General features: G+C 39.6%; 2 protein-coding genes across 2 annotated transcripts in view; one reads left to right on the top strand and one right to left on the bottom strand.

Annotated features, from left to right (window-relative positions):
- The window catches only part of LOC119648489 (titin-like), a 59,185-nt gene extending 56,784 nt beyond the window's left edge, over window positions 1-2,401 (top strand). The window contains exon 7 of the mRNA XM_038050255.1: window positions 1,432-2,401. Coding sequence (XP_037906183.1) covers window positions 1,432-1,440 — 9 coding nt within the window. The 3' untranslated portion in view covers window positions 1,441-2,401. The remainder of the gene's footprint in view (window positions 1-1,431) is intronic.
- On the bottom strand, window positions 2,375-24,443 carry LOC119648083 (gustatory receptor for bitter taste 66a). Its single transcript, XM_038049572.1, has 6 exons — window positions 24,228-24,443; window positions 16,378-16,938; window positions 16,075-16,322; window positions 7,334-7,519; window positions 7,187-7,276; window positions 2,375-2,547 (listed from the first exon to the last, which is right to left on the bottom strand). Exons 1-6 carry the CDS (start codon window positions 24,427-24,429, stop codon window positions 2,425-2,427), a joined length of 1,410 nt encoding a protein of 469 aa, XP_037905500.1. The 5' UTR covers window positions 24,430-24,443; the 3' UTR covers window positions 2,375-2,424.
- Window positions 24,444-24,739: the final 296 nt, after the last annotated feature.

The following is a 24,739-nucleotide window of genomic DNA, read 5'->3' as shown; positions in this document are numbered from 1 at the left end:
TGAATCTATCAATCTCCATCATACCCAGGACATCAATGCAGGTAACAGAATTGCGGTTGCATATCAGATTTAAAGTCTTGGTTTCACATGTAAGTCGCGAAATTGGGAACTGCCTTGCTGCTCAATAGGTCGATGTTTTGTCATGTCTCATTTATTCGGCGGGACTAAATCTAATAAAGAAACTTTAGGTAATCGTCTTTCGCTGCATTTACAACAACAAAATGTAGTATTATAACGTAATGACCTAAATAATAATAATAATAATATTCCCAGCGTGAAATATTACTGAACCCTGGTTACGCAAAATCTTGTTGAAGAAGCTTAATCATAGGTGGTCCTATAGTTATGAAACGCACTAAATGAAGTAAAGAGGTTGAGTGTAAGCCTGGAGTTAAAGAAAATGAACAGGTTAAGGATGGTATTCCTTTTATTGGCTACGATTTTTTCGTTAAAACACATACCATACATACAGTATTTTCGGCAACCAACTTCATCAAGGTGTCAGAACAAACTGATGAGTGGGATAGTTGGTTACCGGAATACAGCATATGCGTTTTTTTAACAATACAATTTTGGCTAATAAAGGAAATACCTCAACCAGTTTACTTTGCCTCCTTGCTTGCTGCTCTCTAAAATACTTCTCCGACATGATGTTGTTTACCTTGGCAATAAAAAGTATATGATCCTTTTCCGATCAAGTTACCGATATCCCCCCCCCCCCTAAAAAAATAGTAAATGGATATAAATTTCTAAATACCTACGATTTGGTTGCCATGCAGTCGATAGATAACTCATACGGAACCCCTTCTTACTTAATTTCCAGTTCGGAAAATTTCAACACTTGAGGAAAGTTTTCAATTAGAGTGCATTCTGGTTTTCCAAGAAGCTCAGTGGTCGATTGCGAAATTCTCACTGTTCGGCAATATCTTTAGGAACCTTAACCTTTAAAAGAGTTATGGACCTTGGCCGCTCTCAAAACGTTATGAATCTTAAACAAATAGATATGGATTTGAAAAAGAAAACAATCAAAGTCGAACAAAAGACACCTTCAACAAAATGACGGTTCTTAATCAACTGGTCGTTACACTTTCCCAATCTCCATGAATGGACAGACCATTGAAGGTGTTAATCAACTTGTTTAACTTGGTTGCGTCGGTTCTGTTAATGGCCGCGTGAATTCAACGATATCCAATGCATCGATCTAGCATGAGTTATGTACTATATTTTATTATAGGCGTCCTTTTTTTCAATGCTTCTAAATAATTTAGTAAGCCCCCACCCTACTATCAATAAGTACCTCAATTCCAGCTATTACTTGCAACCTGGGAACTTTAGATAAAACACGCATAAGTTACTGCTAGATTCAGCATCAATACAATGATAACAACATCCAACTTTATTAAGATTGCAATTGTTCTCTTATCGTTACAGAAAAAATAAATGATAAACACATGCTTTGTGAATTGTTCCATGCAGACACTTCAAACGAACTTGATTTCCACATAACTTGAACTACTTCACAACGGAAAGCCTAATCCGGAAAATAACCTGCTCACCACTGGCATTTTTCATCAACTTCAACAAAAGTTGCTTCAGCTACACTCATCGAGTCCCGTCATCCTTCGAAACTATATAAATCACGATTACTTTGTAATTATATTTCGAAACAAACCAAAGGGCAAAGACCCGCAGTTTCATATGAACTGAAAATATCTTTTAAGTTTATGGAAATTACTGAACCAATTGGAGCTTACTTGCTTAGAGTATATTGTTAAAATGTTAAGCAATTCTGAATTAATCGCTTAAATACATTTCGACCATTACCTGCTTTCAAAAATCATCTTGAGGAGTTCTTTCAAATTCACACTTCAAATCGTCATAGAATCCCGTATTGTTACGTCATTTTAATACGAATAGGTTACCCATGATCCATGTTTGAGGAGGTAATGGAAAGTGAGTACTTTTAAGGATAATAAAATATAAATAGAAGAAAGTAATGACTTCATACAATAACCTATAAATGTTTTATATTACAATATTGAATATTTCAAGAGGAAATTAAGGAAAATGAACATATTTGAATTAAAAAAGCTCGAAAATCACTACAATAGTCATACAAACTTATGTCTCTTGTATAACATTATCTGGACAAATGTTTTATTGCTACGCTTCATAAATTGCATAATGTTCTTAGGTAGATTATTTTTTATTTATTTTTAACATTGAATTCAAGCGGCGTGAGGAGTCCCATACAGAAACGTGAATAGATGGTAGTTGTAAAACAGGAAGTCTAGGATGTAGATTTTACATGAAAGATATTGTGCAATTTATTCAGTGCATGGAGAAGCAACTTCATTTATTGTATCATTGCGAATATTATTAATAAAGTGCTTAAAATTGATTTTCACTCAGTTTTACTGCTTTCTATAGAGTAGGCTGTGTAGAGGTGGTGGTAATCAGGGAGTTATTGTCCGGTCGTTTTGTTCGATGGGCAGCCAAGTTAAACTGGATGAGAATAATCAAGTAGCTCGTTATCGCTCCCGTAACCTAAAAATAAGTAAAAAGAGAGTTTAGTTTTGGTCATGGAAAGTGCTTCAGTTCTCCACAAAACTAACTGGGAAGCCTACATCTTGCAATTGTTATATCGTACAAATTCTAGGCAAGTGGATTTCACAAAAGGCGTGATGAAAAAAGAAATTTCGAATACTTTTTTCCGGCAAACTTGATTTATTTCTAGCTTTCTTGTTTGGTAAATAGCCAAAAGCTTTATGCGGTCCCATATTCCATATCTCTAGCAGCTGCCTGTCGTCCTGGCCTATGTCTTCCCTCGATCTGAGGCGGGGTTTGACACGTTTTCTTCTGGATCGTTTTCACTCATACGAGTTAGGAGGCTCGCCCGCCGTAGAATATTGAGCCGGATTCACCCACAACTAAACGGTCAATCAATAATTTCTTCATTATTTAGGCTATGGCTACGCCCATCCCTCTCTAGGGGGGCCCATCACTCTCGGATTTTTTCTTCCTATAATACCAACATCGACAGCATAGGTCAGCAGTTGAGGGAACTTGACGAGAATTGCGTCTTTCACATTTACGTCAGCATTGCAAATTGCTTTTCCCAAGGTCAGGCTAAAAAGGACGCTCGTCCTTCTGTCTTAGATAGTTGTTGACTTCTCACATTGGTCAACCTAGTTAAACTGAATTTTGTTGGAATACCGAATGTTCTGATGAACGTGTATAGTTATGCTATTCAATGTGGGATTGGAGTCAGTTGCCAGTTATCAAGAATTGATTCGCTTCCTAAGTTGATGAACTACTTGATGTAACGATTGTAATTCCTTCGGTTCCTGGCAACTTATGATTCTTAAGCTGATTAATTACATGAGCCATTTTTTCCATGCTTGGTGGTGGCAACATTTGTTCGTCGTCTTCATTTAGCGGAACTTCCAACTTGCCGATATTCTGGTGGTTGAGTTCATCGAAATACTTAACAAATGGCACCAATATGAAAATCGAAAATCATATTTCCGTCTTTGATTCGACATGATAAGCATTGAAATGCATAAGATTTCATCCTGCTGACTTATTGGTAAAGCTTCGAACAACAGACTATTTCTAAGCACCTGACCTGGATGACATTCATCCAGCGATGATAAAGGAAGGTAGAGAGCACCTTAAGAAGCTTCTAGGAACCATCCTTCCAGCATGACTTGCTTTGGTCTTAACATAGTCCTGACTTAGACTGGTTGAGCATAATATACGGGAGAAGGCACTGAGATCGGTCCCGCTAAATAAAAACCAAAAAGCCCCCAATGTGAAAAATAATGAGTCTGCTCTCCATTACTTGATTCTCGAGATAGAAAGAACTACATGTATTATCATGGAAGGATTGACGCCATATAAATGCAGAAATTGTGTTACACTGATGTAATTTTCTAAGCCGATTTTGAGGTTCGAATATTCCAATTTGAAATTGAACTGCAAAAGTTCAAATTTGCATCTTCGGACTCCGGCCATGGATGGAAAATTTGTCCGTGTGGCCCTCTACTCTGGGGAATTGGTTTTTCTAAGAAAAGAAGAAGAGAAGAGAAGAAAGGAAAAGGCCGAGACGTTGAAGGTGGTTACGTCGAAACTTGTAAAGGCAAAGTGGTTTTCCGCCCGGAAAAACGATTTAACCGCCGCAAAAAAGATATTTAAATGTATACGGTGGATCGTTGTTGCATTGGACATACTCGGTTTTCCTAGCGAATGCAAAAGCAAACGTCGTCATTTTCATACGTTTTTCGCGATTATTTCTGATAGATTGTGGTGCACTATCACTTTGAAAAGTGTCCGGTATTTTCATACCTTAAGCTTAATAGAAAACGCAGTAATTTCAGCTCCAGTGAGGGCTATATCCGGCCGTATTTGGCGCAGACGTTAAGATGTGCCCCAGTAGCGTCTCGACCTGGAACGCTTGAGGTAAGTTGTAAAGCGGCGGCAGCGGTTCAGGATGAAGAGGGTGCAATGTCCCCGGTGACAGCATCTCCAACGAATCCCAGCACCATGTCGACGACAATATTAACCAGATGAAGGACAAAGTTGCCCGAGCAATGAATGTAAAGACTGGATCAGGAGAAACAATTTAGCTTGTAATAGAACGAATTGTGATATGGTAACTGTACGGACACATTCTGATTATCCTGGTTGACATACGGAACGTTATTATAAATTTGCTAATAATTATTTCTAGTTGCGGGGATTAGTATTATTATTATACAGTGCTGGGGATAAAAATCCGATCAGTAAGAAAATCTGCTTTTTGAGAAAAAATATCGAGCTGATAAAAAAAGTAAATATTGGAGTTTCTGTGCATTGATATTTTGCACTAAAAATAGTTGTTGGAGAAAAAAAACCTATATAAAATTTTCCAGGAGGCACTTTTCTTCAAAATTAGTCTACGTTACGAAAAATAGGTAAATTTGGTTTATGTTTCATATCAATCACAAAACTCGTCGTATTACAATAATTTTTTTTTTACTTAATAATTAAACAATAAACTCATAAATGTTTAATTAGTATTTCGTGTGACCTCCTTTTTCCTTAATTGCGTCTCTAATCCTCGCTGGCATCGATGATATAAGATTCTTCAAAATATGCAGGTCAACTTCATCATTCCACGTTCTTAAGAGGATTAAATCAAGCTTATATTGCCTTTTCGGCTTCTGTTCAGCTACCTTTTTCTCCATTAGTGCCGACAAGTTTTCTAAACGGTTTAAATCCGTGCTATTCCCGGGCCAAGTCAGCTGCTTTACTGAGTTTTCCACCTTCAATATTTTTTATAAAACAGCTGAAGAAAATAAAAAACAAAATATTACTTACAATATGGGACCTGTGAAAGGGCGCAGAATTGTCCTGAAAGATGACCCCACTTGACTACTGATATTGCTCTTCAATACAAGGTATCAGATCCTCCTCCAAGATTCGTTTATAGGCTGCACCATTGACTGTTCCGTCAATTAATGAAAGTCCTTTCAGACCATAAAACGAAAAGCAGCCCCAGATCATCCTACTCACGTACTGTGGTCTGAATACACTCCCCACTGAATCGCTCACCTGATCTTCTCCACACCTAGTGGATCCTATCCCACCCAAAAATATTAAATTGGAATTCATCGGAGAATATTACAGTTTGCCACAGTTCCAGGGTCCAATTTTCGTGATCTTTTGAACCATAAATAGCGTTGCTCCCGCATCCTTCCAGTTAAAAAAGTCTTCTTTGTGGGACGTGGGCCATGAAATCCACCCTCTCTGAGCCTCTGACGAACCATTGATGTATCAATTTCTGTCCCAATGGCATCCTTGAGCTCCTTTTTAATGTCCGATGAGCTTTTGAACCGATCCGCGGGCAGAATCTCCGCGTCAGTCCATCTTCCGCTGATGTAGTTTTCCTCGGCTCTCTAGAACCTTGTTTTCGAGCAGTACACCCAGTGGCCCGGAATTTTTTTAAAAAGTCATCTACAGAGAAGTGATTTAAGCCCACAATGACCGGTATTTGTCGTGCGCTATATTTTTTATGAAATAAGGTAATTATTTCTCATTGGTCGATATCAACCATTTTACGTGTTTTTACCATTTTTTTCAATTAACGCACTTCAAAAACTTATCACTGGGAGAAACTACAATCTAACGGTACAAATACTTTCTTCATATGTGTATTTATACAACAACAAAAAAAACTGCTTGTCAATTCAAATTAAAATAACCAACCGACTTACGCGAGATTAAGTTGGGCGTACTTAACTGATCGGACTGTACTGTACTTGTACATCTTAGAATTTAGGCTTAATTTCCGTGAAAAATTGGACTATGTTCCTTAATTATTTGCTGTTCCTATTGCCGCGAATTGTCGGAATTTGAAAATTTTATTTTTAGAGGGGAAAAAAACTGACAATTCATATCCATGATGAATACAAACGCCTTAAATAAGGAATATTAAAGTAAATCACCAAAAAGATTAGGTTGGGATGGCCGTCACAGGGCCACCATATCATCTGCCCCCCCCCATGAAGAAGAAAGGAAGACAGAAGCCGCTCGTCGTGTAGATGTTCGAATCAGCTAAAAGTTGGCCCTTCCGCGTCCATTCCTCTCGCGTTATGTTTTTGTGAGGTAGTCCTCTCCCTCCTCGGTGGTACTACTCCGCCTCGAGACTCTCTGACAGGGAGATTACATGTGAGAACCAAGAACCCCGGCTCACATCTCGCCGAACTGCATGCATTCAGGTTAGCTCCAGCACGTGACGTCCGGTTTCATATATTATCTGGCGCAGTCGGTTTTCATAACTGGCAAACCTGTTAGGGGAGTTTGGTTGGTACCGTAAGCTGCTCTCACTGCAAAGAACTGTATGTTTGGGTATTACCGGGGCTATAAGCACGCCATCTGGCGCAGCTCCAGAAGCACTACTCAATTTGCAACCCTTGGGTATATATGATATTTAGAGCATTACAATAAGAGCAGCTGATAAACTAATTCGTTTAAGTCTATAAGGAAACAACGAACATAAGGGGCACAAGCGTTGGAGATATTGGGAGAACTATATACCTATATATATATAGTCAGTATTGAATTATAATGACTTACAGAAATAAAGGCATGACAAATACTTTACATTTTCAACAAAATTAATAAATTTTGAACATCATCTTACCGAGTATAGTGTCGTCATATCTAAATCAAAAAAGCCACATGCTGTGAAATTAACTGTATGATTCAATAACTTCAGCGAGAGGTGGTTAATCTGAAAATGGAAACTACTTATTAAAAATTGCTGATTGGGGCAACAATCGTCACCTACAATTTCATAGAAGTTATTTTCATCAACGGCGTTTGCGATCTTGTGGTAACAAACACCCGTTTTTCGAGCCTCTAGCTTCGTTTGCCAGCTTAGGTAGATGACATACACACATTTTCCAGCAGTGTAAACAATGAAAATCGAAGAAATTACCACATTCCTTGCTGATCTGAATAGTACTGGTATATTCTGAAATGAATGAGTATATAGATATTAATAACGTTTATTTTAAAGAAGTATTAGAATATTTGCATTTACATTTCCAACTATGCCACAGGCCTTTCATAATAGGGTCGTAGAAGAACAAATCAAGGTGGCCTTTAAATGCAACCCAATGAATTTTACGCCTATGCTGAGTTTCGCTGAGTGATACCTTACCATGGAGAAAAGGGGGAACCAGAATCTTACACTATCAAATAACACTATGCAAATTAATTATTCGTCCTTGTCAATCGCCATGAATAAATGATGCGTTTCTTAACTATAGGAGTACCTCTGATTTGGCTGATTAAGACAACACCATACCCAGTGGGAAATACTACTGCACCATGATGATAATAAAAATTGTTGACGGGACAATTGGATCAGAACCTTGAAGCGTGTTAGAGTACTTCATTCAAGACCGTAACAGTGAACTACTGGCATAGGGCTACGATATACTGTGGAAGACAATGTAGTCAGCATTGCGCTGCGATTATTATCCTTATTTGGTTCAGGTACTCATTTACAACTGATTCGACGATATAAATCTTTCTGTTACCAGGGGGATTTGAACCGCCACTAAGTCATCCGGACTGCACCATAACTTACGCAAAACCTCGTTAATAATGTGAAAAACCACATTATCAAACTTGTTAATCCTCCTAAAAAGTTCGTAAACTATTATCGTAAATATCTACTAGTTGTTAGTTTGGATTTTTCATCAAAAAATTTGTTCTTTCTGAAGGTGGTCCAATTGTTATGAAACAATCGAATTGCCAATATTTATCTTGTTTGGTTATTCTATTCATAAAATTGTTTGTAGTTGTGGTGACAAGCTTTTTAGAAAGTCCTTTTTAAGATTTTGTACAAAACACAATCTTATCACTTTACTGTCTGCCCGTCCGTCTCCTCACTTCTCTGTCTGACTATCTGTCTGTCACACCCAATATTTAGGAGACGGTTATTCCTATTGATACGAAATTTGTTGGAAAGATGGGACCTGTAAATCCCAGTACGTGCAGTGAGCAACATAGTCCCACGTTATTAAACTTAACCCATGGTCCCCATGTATGCAAAATATGGTGTTCAATGCACACGGTGTCTAGGCCTAACAATACTGTCCATGCCGATGCCTGTTTAAATAAAGTTAATAATAGTATGTTACCGTATCCATTATAAGTATATTTTTTAGAAATTAACTGTGAACGCACTATCATTAACGGACCTATAATAAGTCAAAGTTGTCACTTTTGTGCAAATTCATTGCAATCTAGAATTTTGAATGTCAGTATCACACTAAAGTGAATGGTCTGACAAACTAATGCATAAACATTACAAGGTAGGCATAAACGGGACAAATGTCGATCAGCAATACACACAACCTCTCACACCTGAAGCCTTTAACTTGCGGTTTCCCAACTTGTTTCAATTGAAAATTTCAGCAGTTTGAGGTTACCTTGGCCTTAGGGATAATTACAAAACTGCTTTGGAATTTTTCTTTCAAAATCTTTCCCTCTTCTCATTAACACATCCATAAGTAGCTGGCTAGCGTTACCTGGATATAGATAACCACAAAACAATATTTCCTATTTAGATATACAAATTGATCATTGCTTTCGTTTTCAAATTCTGTGACATTTTGCACCGTCATATTAATAACTATTCTCCCAAATTCCACTAATGTGCAGAGTGTTCCAGATTGCCAACGCTATTCCAAAATGTTCCGCAGGTTATTGATGTGGTCATTGTAGGAGTATCCAGAGCGGAAACCGGCCCGCTGTCTGTCGATCAAACTTCCAATGTGTTGTTTAATCCTTTTCAGTATGATTTTATCTATTATTTTTGCAATAGCAGGGACCACGCAAATACTATCCCAGTTACCGCAGTCAAAACGGGCGCTCCTTTTCGGACTCTTAATGATCATCCATTTCGTCTACTCATTGAGAAAAATTTCGACTTCCCGGGATGTGCGTATAAGTGTGCTCTGTAGAAGTGTCACATCAACTTCTTTTCTCTTCTATCTGGAAGAGCAGTTCGAATCCACATTTTACGATGTCTAACCAGCGCAATAATAAATTCCCTTTTGTCAAAGTGCAGAAAACGCTGCACTTCCCCAGATTTGCCGCGGTACCGGAGCTCAACCACGTCAGGTCGCGTCAACAAATGTCCAAGCAAGGTGTTATCAGAGCTCACCTTGGCGTTCAGATCAACAATCACCATCACAATGTCTTCCTTGGGAATCTCTCCGGAACTATATCGAATTGCTCAAAGAAAGCATCTTCGAGCCCCTGAGGGGTGCTGCCCCCAATGCGACTCATCTGAAGTGGCTCTTGCCACGAAGCCTCGCTGAATGTTACCCGGTACTATGGGAGCCGGGATGGCCCTTGGACATTCTTCCCGGAACATGTCTTTTTGGCCTAGTTAGTTGCGGGTGGCCTTTGTGAGAGTTTCATAGCGATTATGGTTGGGACATTGTGGGTTCAAGCGTAGAGTTGCCCGGTACAATTTGGTTGACGTACCACTTAATTACGGTAGAGTAGTAAGATAGGCCTCGCATCTAGTGGTATGAATGCCGCGCCTGAAATCAGTATAAACCAGTACCGTGGTGCTAGTCAGACACCGGATTCATACGTACTACCGCCAAGAAGAGTGTCGCAAGAGGAACAAATATAATAAGATTTAAGACTTGCAAGTTGCCTACAAATATCTTCTCTTAGGAAATAATTTCTCTTCTCCGGATTAATAGTAACAAGTCGGGAAACCGAAAGCTGGGCGCTTCATGTATGGAAGGTTTTGTTTGTTTCTTGTGTGAGTATATTTGAGTGTAGAACTATCCCATTTGTACGTAGCCCGTTAAGAATATGCATTTAGTATATTAGATTTAGTACTTCGGGTTATAAATTTACACGGTAAAGCAACTTTGAGCTACTGTCACCTTGTTACTAATAGTATGATTTTGATCAAACTTGGAGATAATATGCTCTATATTATATTTTATACTACTACCAACTTTTATAACTCTGACATAAACTTAAGGGGGGTTGAGTAGTTTCTGAGAATGGCTCCGTTAAAGAAATCATCAGTTTGCACCCCTCCCACTCCCCACCTTTTTAACAAATCTCAAAACTAAGACCGGCTTCGAAAAGTACCAATCGAGACCTTTCATTTGATACCCCACATGACTATATTTGGTGAAAAAAAAATTTACAACCCCCTTTTACATGTATAGGGACCCCCCTAAATCTCAACGTAGGAGGATATTACTCACTGCATGTCTGGGGTCCACAGTTCCTACCTTCTCACTAAATTTCGTGTCAATAGGTATAGCCATTTCTGAGAAAAGTACCTGTGACATACAGATAGACAGACGGACAGACAGACAGACAGACAGACAGACAGACATTGAACCGCTTTTAATAAGGTTTTGTTTGTAAGACAAAAATTAGCGAAATTTACCCTATTTATTCCCTGTCCTGGTACGATCTATAGGGGTTGCACTATCATGAAAAAACTATAGCGTCTTTACCGACGACTGTGTTATGATTACGGGTGACATCAATGGTCACATCTGCCAAAAGTCAGACAGCAACAGATCCCATAAGGGAAGGCTTCAGTACATGTAAGAAGAAAATGTTGAAAGAGAAATGAAGAGCTGAGAGCTGATATAAAATCCTTTGAACACTTCAAATCACCTGGGATGGATGCCATTCATCCAGCGATCCTAAAGGAGGGAACTTAGAGAAACTTCTAAGAAATATTTTTCGCGGATATCTTGCGCTGAGCTAGATATCTACCTCTTGATAGAAGGTTAAAGTAGTTTTCATACATAATAATAATAATCGTTGCCGCAACAATTCAGATTGGAAAAGGACCTTGCAGTGTGTTAGAGCACTTCATTAAAGACCGTAACCACTACTGTAGTAGACTGTATGAGGTAATGTGGTCAGCATTGCGCTCGTCCGAGATTATTACCCTGATTTGACTCAGGTACTCATTCACAGCTGAGTCGACTGGTATCCGACGTCAAATCACGATACAAATTCTACTGCCACCAGTGAGATTTGAACCGCGACCTTCCGACAGCCTTGCGCTCTAACCACTCAGCTATCGGGACACCAACTCAGCTATCCGAACATCATTTCATACATAAGCCTGGGGAAAAATGATAATTAATTAGAAGGAACTCAGATAAATCAGTTTAACATCATTCTCGCTGTAAGGTCTGGAGAGACTGTTTGCACGTCACATTCGCGAGAAGACGATAAGATCGCACTCACAAAATGAAACGCACCATGCTTACCAGCATTGAAAGTTCTGTGATTTTACTCTTTACTTTCAAAGAGAGAGAACGCAACTCTAAAAGGTGATCAGAATGCTAGTGAATGTTGAAGGAGCCTTCAACTGTGCACCTTTCTAAAAACTCTGCACGGGGCACTTAGGGGACCATGCCGCTAGGCTCGGCATACCCTACAACTCGCATTGCCGAAACTGCGGAGAAGGAAGGGAAACCCTCATGCACTTTCTCTGCGATTGCCCAACTCTGACTAGAGTCAGGCTGCGGACACTGGGTAAACCATTCTTTGGGGACCTCAGAGAGATTTCTAGCTGCAGGGTTGGAGAGCTGCTTTCCTTCGTGAATACTACCGGCTGACTCTGAAGATCCGAGCTGACTGGACTCTGCCTCCCTGCTCCCATAACAACAGTCACGGTCTTAGGAGTTTGTGGCATCAAAACGGCGGCACAAAGCGCTAATTGGGCTCCTCGGAGCGGCCACTGATTCGTACCTACCTACCCTACCAAAGAGCATGATGTCAATGACACTTCAATTAAATGAATCTACCAATGCAGAGATTGATCTGTGCTAAATTGCCTCTAAGGAGGTGTGCTATGATTACTTTTTGATGAGTATGTTGATCGAATTACTGCTATGCGAACTGCAAAATCTGCCAATATACACCTAGCCTAAAGCGGATAATGTGGCTGCGCTGGGGGTTCATCGAGGTCTCGCAATAGTGAATAGAAATATACAATGCGACATTGATGAATTGGTGTCTCAGGCGTGAGCTTTCAATAAATCGAAATAAAGCAATAATGACATAATGTACATAAAGGAGGAAACTGGATGGTCTTTGCCTACCAGAGATGAGATTTTTTGTATGTACAGATTAAGATGGAACGAACTTTCACAATTTATAAGATATGCAGACGGACATTCACCTCGACATGGGCACTTAGGGCTTAGATAGTGTGGATAAATTTTATTATAATCAGGTTAAGGTGAAACAAAAGAGTTTTCATTGTAAATTAGCCTCACCACAAAGAACTGTATGTCCGTATGTATGTATCACCGGTGCCATGAACGCGACATCCGGAGTGCATTACTCAATTTCCAACTCATGGATTTATTTATATGTTCAGAGCACTGCAAGCAACTCATAGACTACTTCGACTAGATTTAGGGGACACAACAAATTTGCGGGTACAGGCCATTGGAAGACTTGTTGAGAAAATTGAATCTAGTTATTACAACGCCTTCTCTGTTTCGGGCCCTATACATCTGTTTGGTAGAAGATATGAAGTTACCCTGTAACGTAGAGACAAGCGGGATCAGAAGAATGGGCGAGGTCTTCTGCACTGAAAAATTGAATAAGGTTTTGGAGCACGAAAAGAAAAACGAGAAGTAGAATTTTCCGTTGGGACAATATGCAACGGTCTCTCAGGCTGAAGTGTATGCTATCCTAAACGCGGCAACCTGAATGATTGGAAAGTATGTGAAAGACAGGCGTATCGCAATCTGCAGCGATAGTCAAGTTATACTGAGGGCGTTGAGTATTCTCGTTGAGATCACCTCGAAAACCATGTAGAAAGGTAGAAACAGAATGAACTTTACATCTAGATTCAATACGGTGGAACTTCTTTTGGATGTCTTCACCTATGTCCAAGCAAAAAGCAACAATTCAAGTGTCAGAAATGTTGGCTAATGCTGCTATCAAAAACTGGCAACAAGTTTCCCATAATGGCAGACAGCAGATTCTTAACGCTACTAGAAAATCAGCTGCAGCGATTAGCATCACATCCACTAGCGGAAATCTTACAATACATACGTGAATCCGGGATATTCTGTTGGACGGGGGAATCGAGTACAATGGACCACAAGGGTCTTAGTACTCAGAGGTTTCACCTTCCTCCATCTCACGCTCGCTCACGCAAGATGCAGATTGACACTATCCTCTCATTAGACGCCCCTTTCTCATTGTTATTGATATCAACATTGTTTCCTGCGAGACCATCACACATGAACACCGGTACCTGATTTTAATTTACGGAACAAACCACACTTAAAACAATGTGATGATCAAAACAACCGACCCCGAATTAAATGGTAACGATTTCATAAAAAAGGGGAATGGAATGGTCTATTTCACGTGACTGTTGACCATTTTGAGTGCCGAAGAAACATTGGGCCAAGAACACGCAACATACGCACCCCTCAGAGTCGCCAAGCCCGGTAAAGAATCCATCAACCGCAGTACCCGGCTATGGAATGATTAAATAAAGCTCCCTGACGAGAAACGCCTATATCATGTAAAGAGTTTTATTATAAACTGGATAATCGGCACGTTGAGAGAGATCTGTATTAGACTTGCCGGTTTCAATGTACGAGTATATAGGATATCGGAAATTTCTGCTACGTTAATGATGGGAACGGCCAAAAGGCCGGCTGAAACAACGATGCCTTGATACGCTGGATGGTGATATAAAAGCCGCGCGACTCCACCCAGATCTGTCCTTAGAACGAACAAAATAGCGCAGCCGATCAAGACAAAGGTTGAAGAATAAGAAGAAGGTACATTGGTTACCGTCTTAAGAGCAGTGAAAGACGGACATTCACAGAAGAATTTGCTCATCCATCATTTCTGCAAGTTCTGCCAACATTTAACGCAATTCCGTATATTAGCGCTTATGACTGTGAAAACTCACAAACCAATCTCACGGTGCTGAGCATGCTACTGAACAACCCCGAATCATTTTCTGCGGTTACATTTCTTTCTGATAAATTTTTCAAATAATATATATACCAAACAATATTAATAAACAGATAACAAATAAATATCAACGAATATCAATAAATAATAATTAAAAATAAGGCCGGTTGCTAAAGGGAGAGGGATAGATAGCGTCAGTCAACGCCACTGCAGCGTCTTGCATATTACTCGCTGAGGAAGCTATCACCACACCTAGCAGTTAGAGATAAAATGCACCAAACTGAAGTCTCCGCTGAGATTAAGGACGAATTTCATAGAGCCGTGTATAGAATTTTCGGAAATGCATCCTTTACATAAATCACGCATTGCCAGGCTCTATGTATCTTAGGGAAATCGGAGAATTCTATCTCAAATTAATGATGGGATTGCTTCTCGAGTACACTGCAACTACAAGCACTTTTATATTGTGATACAATTGCGAAAGTCAGTTTACACGGTCAGAATATTCACTTTCGTGTTTTGGTTTGAGTGACCGAATAGGTCCAAAATGGGAAATTCGTCTGGAACATGGCCATGCATGAGGGGTGAAAAGTAAAGTCCGAAGGATTTACCGGAAATATGCCATCCCCTGTAAAACAAACATAATTGAAATTATGGATACACTAAAGCATAAACTTCCTATCGCTTGAGTTGCCATGATCTAACGAAAGTCCCTCCAAATGTGTTCAGAATGCAGCGTACATAAGAAACCAGCGGAGATCACTCAACGAATATTAATAGAGCGACTATTCTGCTGTTTTCGGTAAAGGAAACATGAGAATTTTGAGCTGGGATTGGGGATTACGCGCGCAGCGTGTTGAACATGTTGAGTGGATTACCGCTAAAGGCAACCGACACTATACCGGGAATGAATTTTGCAGATGTTACCGAAGAGAAGGTGCGAGGAGCCATAAACAGCTTGAAGAGCCCAAGGGGGCCCTAGTTTGAATCGGATGCACCATTTCTAGTACAAAATATTCACTAGTATATACCGAGGGTTACCTACCTTGTCCTTACAGAAGACACGGTGTAGGACCCCGGCGATACAAGACCGATTATTTGGTTGCCGTTATCATCCGATCCTGGACAGGCAAGCAGAGGCCAAAGAAACCGCCAAGATTTTTGACAACGATGTTCTATGCCTGTAATGCATTGATCCCAAACTAATAAAGTTTTTGGCGGCAGTCGTCAGGATGCTAACATCTTCGAGTCTATCCGTGACTTACTTCCATAAGTTTCTAGGAATCCCCCAAGCTAGTGAGAAACATCCCGGTTTTGCGGCGGAGTAGAACAATTCAATATCCCTAAAAGCTATTTGATGCAGGGTGTAGCACATCTTCTTTTTCTACCTTAGATATTACCCTTGCCTGCTGGATCATCCTTGTATTGAGCCGGATTTTATCCACTACCAATAGTATTTTTTTACTTACCTAAAAGGTAATCAATCTGAAGTAACGGCTGACGGAGAGTGAAAAACAACGACTGAATGTTGTCAAGAAAAACGTCGGAATAACTTACCTGGTTCACTATATTACAGTACAAAAAGTAAAATTGCGCTGTAATGCTCATGAATCCATAAGCCATTAGTAGTAGCATTTGAAGACTCCACATCCGATTCAGTAACTTCCCCAACTCACAGATTTCATCATGAATCTGACAAAACCCATTCAATCGAACTTCCATTTTGAGTGTATCATTCAAGTCACTTTCCTTTTGTTCTGGATTTGGCTTCTTTTCCTCATTATACACTTTGACTGGGATGGTTTCTGCAAAATAAAGTATAAATTATGTACCACCAAAGTAACACTGACGTTCCCTTACCGTCCCATGGCACAACCGGAATTATTTTATTTGGCTTCTTGACACTACTCACATATTGCGGATTTTTCATGAATATCTCTTTGTGCAGATATCCAAGATCCCAGCTATCGGAGTCGTTGAGCATTTCGTTGATTCTATTTTTTTGAACATAGTTGTCAACTGTTTGATCCAAATATGTGTTAACAGCTTCGAATCGTTCTTTCAGGGCGAATAGTAACGATGCAAACCAAACTTTCTCAATAGTTGTAACTAGAGTAGGGATAGCAGCAACAAACACCAACAGAGATTCGAGATTTCTTGGATCATGGAAGAAATAAAAGCTCAAAATTGCCAAAATGCATTCACCCAAAAACGTAACAGCTAAGAGGGCGCGGATTCGCAAAGTCAACGCATTGTTGCAGCAGCGAATACTTTCACGGGCTAGACGTTCGTCAACCTTCTTGAAACGATCGAAAAACGATATAAGTTTATGTTGATTCACGATGCCAATCAGCAAATCTGAAATCATCATTGTGGGGGTCATGTACGTTATGAAGATTCCAATTGCAGTTGTGAGAGTACCTAAATGAAAAGTTTTTAGGTTAGAAATTTTAGATTAGATTTCACAATTAACTGATTTGACTGCTTTTATTTAATTTCAGTGTTGTATTTTAAGAGTGAAACTACCTTTACAACATACGGTTCTACCAAGCAAATATTTTGGCAGGGCAAGCCAAGATAGTATACCAATATGCCAGCTTCTCACACGCATCATGGTGAGAACACCTCGTGGGTCCATAAATCAAACCTTCCCTTATTGTAGCCTAATTTAGCTCATTTTATCCATCAAAAATAATTATTTTATTTCGCCATAAAATAAAAATTTGTTTATTTTTATCTTATAACCCAAGAGTTAATATAATCTTTACGGTACGTTGGCCGAATTTGTTAAGTGTCAGCGCCCCAATCTTGTTGTCCGGACCAAATTCTAGTCATTTCTGGTTGATCCCTGCTCAAAAAGATCTAATAATCGTAAGTGTCTCTTAGTTTCTCGTCTCACTTAGATAACTTATTTCCTCGTTTTCACAGAATATGATCCTATGGGGTATCAAATGAATGGACTTGATTGTTACTTTTCGTAGCTGATCTTATTTCGGATAGTGGGTGAAACATAAGATCACATTGATGCATCTATACCTACATCCCATCCCGATATCTATTCCAATACCAATGTCTAATGCCAATAATAGTATATACCATTTGGAATTTACCCGAAAACCCCACTTAAGTTCATTCTAGAAGTACAAAATTTGGCACCGTTAGAAGTAATACATAATATAATACAGAATTTTGGAAAATTTGAAGCAAATCCAACTATTATTAACAAAGTTAGAGAAGATCAAAATTTTGTTTTTCACGTGAATTTGCGGGGATTTTTTCCGGTTATTTAATTTATCAAAATGGATTCGTCAATTAGTAAAACAATAATCGAGACTTTCATTTGATATCCAACATGACTATATTCATATTCATATATGGGGATTCACAGTTTCACAGTCACGCGACATCTAACAATACTGCCATTGAATTATGACTGAATAAAAGAGTACGGGAAAAGGAAGGATATTCTCTAGGTAGTCAACAAGCGCCTAAGAGAAAAAGGCATACATACAGTTCCGAAAACCCAACCTAAAAGTTTAAAAGGGGTAAAGCATATTACCAACAAAAAACGAAACCGAAAACAAAACTACGATTCGCCCAGTGTGTATTGTTATCTTCAGCAAGGGTAATATCTCCTACGCAGAGAGATACTCCCAGAGGTATAAGGGTATAACCGAACCAAGAACACATTTGCGGAGAATGTCACAGTGTGTGCCCAAAATCATGAGATCTACATACAGTGTAAGTGTAGGGAGAAATCTGCACTACTTTCAAATAACAATTCAGTTTGGAAGAACTTGCGGAAGAATCTATTGTGTACTCAAACTGTAGCCGTTTCATGACCAGTGGAGGCAGCGCAGAAGATGCTGGCGCCCGGAAAAATTCGGATTGAATTGGCAGTTTGCCGTTCAGAAGAATGGGGGAATATTACATATCCAGATATATTACTGAAAACTGACTGACAAACTTAAAGGGGATTTCTAATAAATTGTCCAAAAACATAGTAATACACTATTATTAACTCAATTTGATCTACTCGATATGGAGAGTATTTCGGGGCCTAGATATCGTAAAAAGCAGCTTCAGGATTTCTCTTCAGATTTCACAAACAAAAAACCTCAATCACTGCACGGTTACTCAAGATCAGCAAAGGTGAGACATTCCCAGGAGATGCATATTCCCTAGTAGAAGGTCAAACCACTGGTAGAATAGGGCACTAAGGAGTCTTCGAACAGCCTCGCACCTAGCCAGATGGGTGGTTCAGAAGATGGTAGGCAGGATCGATCACGGGCAAAAAGAGCATGCCTATAAAGAAGCCCGAAAAACACTCAAGCTGCTCATCACAGCAAGAGGCAGACGTAAACCTATAAGAGAGTCGTGATAGGATGATTCGGGGGCACTCACCTTGGCGGATTACGTACCCTACTCTCTTATTGAACATCATCCAGGAGTAGTTCTCTCAATAAGAATGGTCCGATAGGTTCCAATACATAATGCAGCGGGCCTGGACGGAGTACCGAATAAGGCCCTTAAGCTTACCGTGAAATCCAGACTAGACATGAGATCTTCTAGATTAAGATCTTCGAAGCGTGCATGTCCGAGAGAGAGACATTTCTTGCAGCTTAGAAGCGGCAGGAATGGGAACTGCTGCCTAAGGATGGTAAACCTCCAGTTCAACCTCCTCCTATAGACCTATATGTCCTCTGGGCACTTGCGGAAAGTGCTAAAGAGAGTAACCTACAATAAATTGCAACCGCTTGTAGGGAGGCATTTCAAATGGATAGTATAAATTTCGTGGAGCTAGATATACCATTGATACCATCAGATTGACTACCGATTTGGCCGAAGATGCAATTCTTGGAGAGGGTATTACCAGCAAATATTGCATAGTGGTGACTCTGAATGTAAGAAATGCATTTAATTTGAAGCCAATTGGAACCTAATACAAAAAGCCCCAGCAAAGATTAGTATTCCCACATATTTGGCTGCTTTGTCAATATTTACTATTTACAAGAACGAGAGCGTTAGTATGACACCGATGACGGACTCGACATTATCTACACGAGTGTCCCCCCTACATGGCCCCATACTGCGTCCACTACTGTGGAATATCATGTACAACGATATACTTTATCTTTCGGTTCTGGAGGAAGCCACGTTGGTGTAGTTACAAATCATCTTGAAGATGCTGACTTATGTTGCAATTAGTACTATTGGGAATTATGTCATTATTTCCAAGCCGACCATCAAATATTTGGGAGTGATGATAGATGCGTAGTGAAAAATGGCAACCAAGCTAAAGGGGATGTAATACCGTACGTTATTACCACGGGGCAGGTGAGATTCGGGGGTGGTTTTAGAGGGCAAAGTCCCACACACTGAGGTGCCCAGGCCAGATTCTTTTGAAGAATTTCAACTCCCCGAAAAAAATGGGGGTTTTGTTTTAAAAAAGAAACTTAAAAACTTCGTTTTTCAAAACTTCTTTTCATTTTGTTCAGGAAATACTTCTTTTACAAAATGATCGTGATATTCGGCACCACTCGTAGCGCAAACTAGGATTTGTGAGATTCGTTGATGTTGAGTTCGGTAAAAAAATGGAGGCGATGTTGAAATTCAACTGTTTAACCGGCCACTAAAAAAAGAAAAATTATTAAGACTATTTATTAGTTCATTTCATGTTGCCTTTATGTTCTTTATTGAACATAAACATGATTATATAATAATCGTTGGCGCAACAATCCATATTGGATCAGGGCCTTGAAACGTGTAGAGCACTTCATTCAAAATCGTAACGGTGCACTAGGAGGCAATGTGGTCAGCATTGCGCTCGCCCGAGATTATTACCCCGATTTGACTCAGGTAATCATTCACAGCTGAGTCGACTGGTATCCGACGTCAAATCACGATACAAATCCCACTGCCACCAGCGAGATTGATTGATTGATTTTATTATGAGTGAGTTTTGCAAATTTTTCTTTGAATTTCTGAAAGTGAGCTGTTCTGTTGTTCGTAATTGAATGCTACCTTCGATTTACTAACAACAAATTTAAGTGATGACCTCATTTTTAGTTGCAGTATTAACAAATCTGTGATCGAATATCTCTGAGACTTCTCTACCGATTTTCATAGATATGGACTTTATTCATAGATTGAGATGTTACCTACAAATCTTAGTTCGTAACTTTCCTTTAGCCATAATAGTTCCAGAGATGCAAGATGCTCATTAAATTGATAATTATGATTAATTGATATAAACTGGTCTAGTCTGTGTACACTGAGTGGCTGTTAAGAAGCTTAGGTCCAATCAGCTGAACTCCGTACTGATATGGGAATAATAGTAATAATAATCGTTGGCGCAATGATCCATATTGGAGTTTGGAGTGGGGTGAAGTCGGACCAAAAGTGGATCGATGAATGGAAGACGAAGGCAATGCACGGTAAACACGTGAATTGTCTTTGGCAGCCATTTGTCGATTTGCATTTGCCGAACTGATGGCTGTTTGCTGAGGAGCTCTTCGCTGAGACGGAGAGATTCGTGTGTGCCATTCAGGATGGCGTGGTCGCCACCCGAACTTATAAAAAGCTCATCATAAAAGAACGGGCGGAGAACGACCAGTGCAGAATGTGGCGTTCGGCGTTAGAGACGTTGGACCATCTCATCCCTGGCTGCACTGTTATGGCACCGGTGTAATACACCACCAAGCACAATACTATATCTAAGGTGATTCATCAAAATCTTACATACATATGAGCCACAAGCAGTATTTGATAGTTCTGCTTACAGCATGTATTCGGACCGACAAGTTCTAACTGATCGGCACATTCCACACAACAAGCCTAACGTACTGTTAGTTGACAAGACGGGTCGCTCCGCGTATATAATTGATGTTGCTATCCCTCATAACGGAAATACGTAGAAAAGTAGGTGAACTATGAGCCACTGTCTCGGGAAAACAAAGAAGCGGTTGGTTATAGTTCCCTTAATATTGTCAGCTACAGGTAGTGTACTTAAATCGAGACTCTCACACAGTCTGGTTCAAACCATGCAGAAGTACATAATTCTGCATACGTTTTCAATGTTGCGGGGAGTTCTCCACGGATTCTCCCATGGATCTACTATCGGCCACTATCACCAGCGCCCCTTTATAATTTAAAAAGGTAAGATCGTCCGAGCCTAAATGTTTGGCTCTTAGTGCTAGTATTAGATAAAATCCAGCATCTGCCGAGATTGTGACGACTCAGAAATAATAATAATCGTTGGTGCAACGGATCAGGGCCTTTTTTTGGGAGTAGGATAAGTGCATGCGTTTACGCACCGAGTGTTGGACTCCTGCAACAGCACGCTGGCGGACTACCAACTAAACACCTCCCTGTCATCAGAGAACTAGCCTGGTACATTACTTCGGGCTAGCCCTCCCGCTCTCCCGGCTTTGGGAGCCTTCAAGTCAGAGAATTCCTTTCACCAACGGAAGGGGAGGGGAGGAAGGGAGATGTTGTTAGTTCAGAGAACCCCTTACCGTCCGATCCTTCCGCCGGTCGAGTTCAATCTTCTTCGCAATAAGAAGCTGCCAGCGCTCTTCAGCATCTCTCTGACAATATTGTCTGGAGAGAGCTGTGTCTGCATAAAGCTGCTGAGGAAAGCCGTCCCACCTCTCGCAAAAGAAAAAGGTGTGTTCAGCGTCGTCCGCTATTCCGTTGCAGAACACACAATCAGGAGATTGCGCCTTCTCAATCCTGTGCAGGTAAGACTAAAAACCTCCATGCCCACTTAGAAGTTGGGGATAATCAATCTCACCGTGCGTTCTGTTCAACCACGGGTCTAATTTGTCGATGAACCGCGCAGTCCATCTGCCCCTTGGCTCATTTTGCTACGAAAGCCGCGGCTCCAGCTGCAGCCCTGTCCGCTGCCGCTCTGATTTGCTGGAAGAAATTCATCTTCGAGTCGAGCATTAAACCAAGGTTCAGAACCTTGAAGTGCATTAAAGCGCTTCATTTAAGACCGTAACGGTAAGCTTGAGGTTGAGTTTTAAAAGGGAGGAGTGTTATCGTCTTGAAATTTGTTTCCCCATACTTTTTAATTCCAAGCAAAACTAACGGAAATGTTATCTATTCGCTCCGCCTCAATCTATTCAACTTTAAATCGATTTTCCCACACTTCACGTTGACGGCTACAGTTTAAAATCTTTCGCTCCAATCCTTTTGAAATTTGGTATATACTTTCCTTGTATAATTTACGAGGTAACAGTCCTTTAAATTTCTTTATTTTACAGTAGCAAGTATGTCGATTTCTTCAGCAAAAATCGTGTTTTTCGACTTTCCAGTGTTATCAAAAATCGAAAAATCATTAGAAAAAGAAAAACGCGAAAGCGTTACCTGAGGAAACTCATATACCAGTCACTTCGGTTTTTTGTTGCAGATGACCGAGTCATTTTGCGGTGATGGCTGTTACCATCACCGCAAAATAACTTTTTTTGAACACATCAATATTTTTCACTGAAATTTTCAACAAATTTTCTTAATATGTTATTCTATAATATTGTAATATTTTCATTTAATATGCACTGCCTGTATCCCTTAAGTAATTAAATCCAGTAAATACGCAGAAAAAAAGACTGACTCCACTGCTTAAAAGGGATTTCTGTCAGTGGCCTTTCATTTTAATAAGAAAGAATTAGTCTGTGCAAGTCTTTAGATAATCAATCAATCATCAAGATAAAAGAACTTCACACCGAATCTGATTCCTTGATTTTACGAGTACACAGCACAATCTAATAATAAGTCGGGAAACCGGGAGCTGGACGCTTCAGGTATGAAAGGTTTTGTGTATTTCTTTTATAAAGCATTTGAGTGTGCATTTGTCCCATTAGTACGTAGCACGTATGCATATATTAAGTGAAAATATCCACTTTCAAGTGATTCAAAGTCTTGAATTTGCACAGAAGCGACAACTTTGACCTATTATAACTTTGTTAGTAAAAGTGCGATTTCCACCAAACTTGACAGGATCATGCTTTATCTTATATCTTATTGTTGCAATATGTCCACAATTTTGATATGCTCGAATGAACTTAAGGGGGGTTTTGCAGCCAATTACTAAAAATTATAGTAATATACTATTATTAACTTTATTTGAACAGATATCGGTGTGGGTGGTATTTTTGAGCCTAGGTACCATTTCAATAGTGGCAGCTTCATGATTTTTTCAGATATTTCGGTTGGGTAGTTTCTGAGAATGGGTCCGTTAAAAAAATAATCACTTTCGACCCCCCGCACTTTTTGTGTAACGGACAGACAGACAGATAGACAAGCAGACAGACAGGCAGACAGTAAACCGATCTTAATAAGGTCTTGTTTTACACGAAACCTTAAACAGCGCCTTTTTAGCTGTAATGAATGGGAATTGGAAGGATGTAGATTCCACCACCCCCTCTCGTGCCAAACATTAAACCCTCGCTTTAACGACTGCTTAACTTTGAAGAATATCGGTTCTTTGTTTCGAATTTGGAATATTTCACTGAATACAACGACTTCTAGGGAGAAAAGTTACTATTTTTTTGCAGAAGCAACTGAAATAGTGGCTTTACTCATTTCACATTCGATCTTAATCTTTTATCCATTGCACATTTAACTTTTCTCACTATTGAATAACCGCGGAAGCAAACACTCGCAAACAATTTCCTGGATAAAGAGTTAAAATGTACACTACTTACTGGCGTGGACATTATCCGACAGTGAATAAAGCTGCGTAGTTATATGATAAGATACTGAATAGACGGCAATATTAACCAGAGGCCAAATATTTCCGATTGTAGAGGGCTTCAATACTCGATTATTGTAAAATTCCGAAAACGAGTACGGCACAATGCCGAATAGTTTCGAAAAATAAAACAGCGGAGCGAACGAAGATAACATGGTAATACAATGTCTTCCTGAACAGGAGTTTGACTAAAGACTAACCAGTCAACATTGAAGAACAGTCAAATGCATACATGCCTTAATTTAACACCGCGCTCTTAATAAATTAAATATGAATAATTAATGAAACCATTATTGATCACTCCATATGAAAGTGTGCATTCCAACCGCCATCAAAATCGATTTTGCATTGTTATCTAATTAATCGGTAGATTTGAAATACATACATACAACGGAATTTATTGTAAAGTACTTTGTCATCGAAGCAATCTAATATACAATTTGGCATTTAACATTGTTGATATGG

The sequence above is a fragment of the Hermetia illucens genome, chromosome 2 (genome assembly GCF_905115235.1).
Source record: "Hermetia illucens chromosome 2, iHerIll2.2.curated.20191125, whole genome shotgun sequence".
Classification (NCBI taxonomy): Eukaryota; Metazoa; Arthropoda; class Insecta; order Diptera; family Stratiomyidae; genus Hermetia; species Hermetia illucens.
The sequence above is the reverse complement of the archived record's forward strand: the minus strand, read 5'-3'. Positions and strand labels throughout refer to the sequence as shown.

Coding starts and splice junctions, on each gene's coding strand:
- LOC119648083 (XM_038049572.1), bottom strand. CDS start 24,429: ATGTTATCTTCGTTCGCTCCGCTGTTTTATTTTTCGAAACTATTCGGC. Junction 16,939..24,227: donor GTCGGATAATGTCCACGCCA/GTAAGTAGTGTA, acceptor CTTTTCATTTAG/GTACTCTCACAACTGCAATT. Junction 7,277..7,333: donor AAAATAACTTCTATGAAATT/GTAGGTGACGAT, acceptor TTCCATTTTCAG/ATTAACCACCTCTCGCTGAA.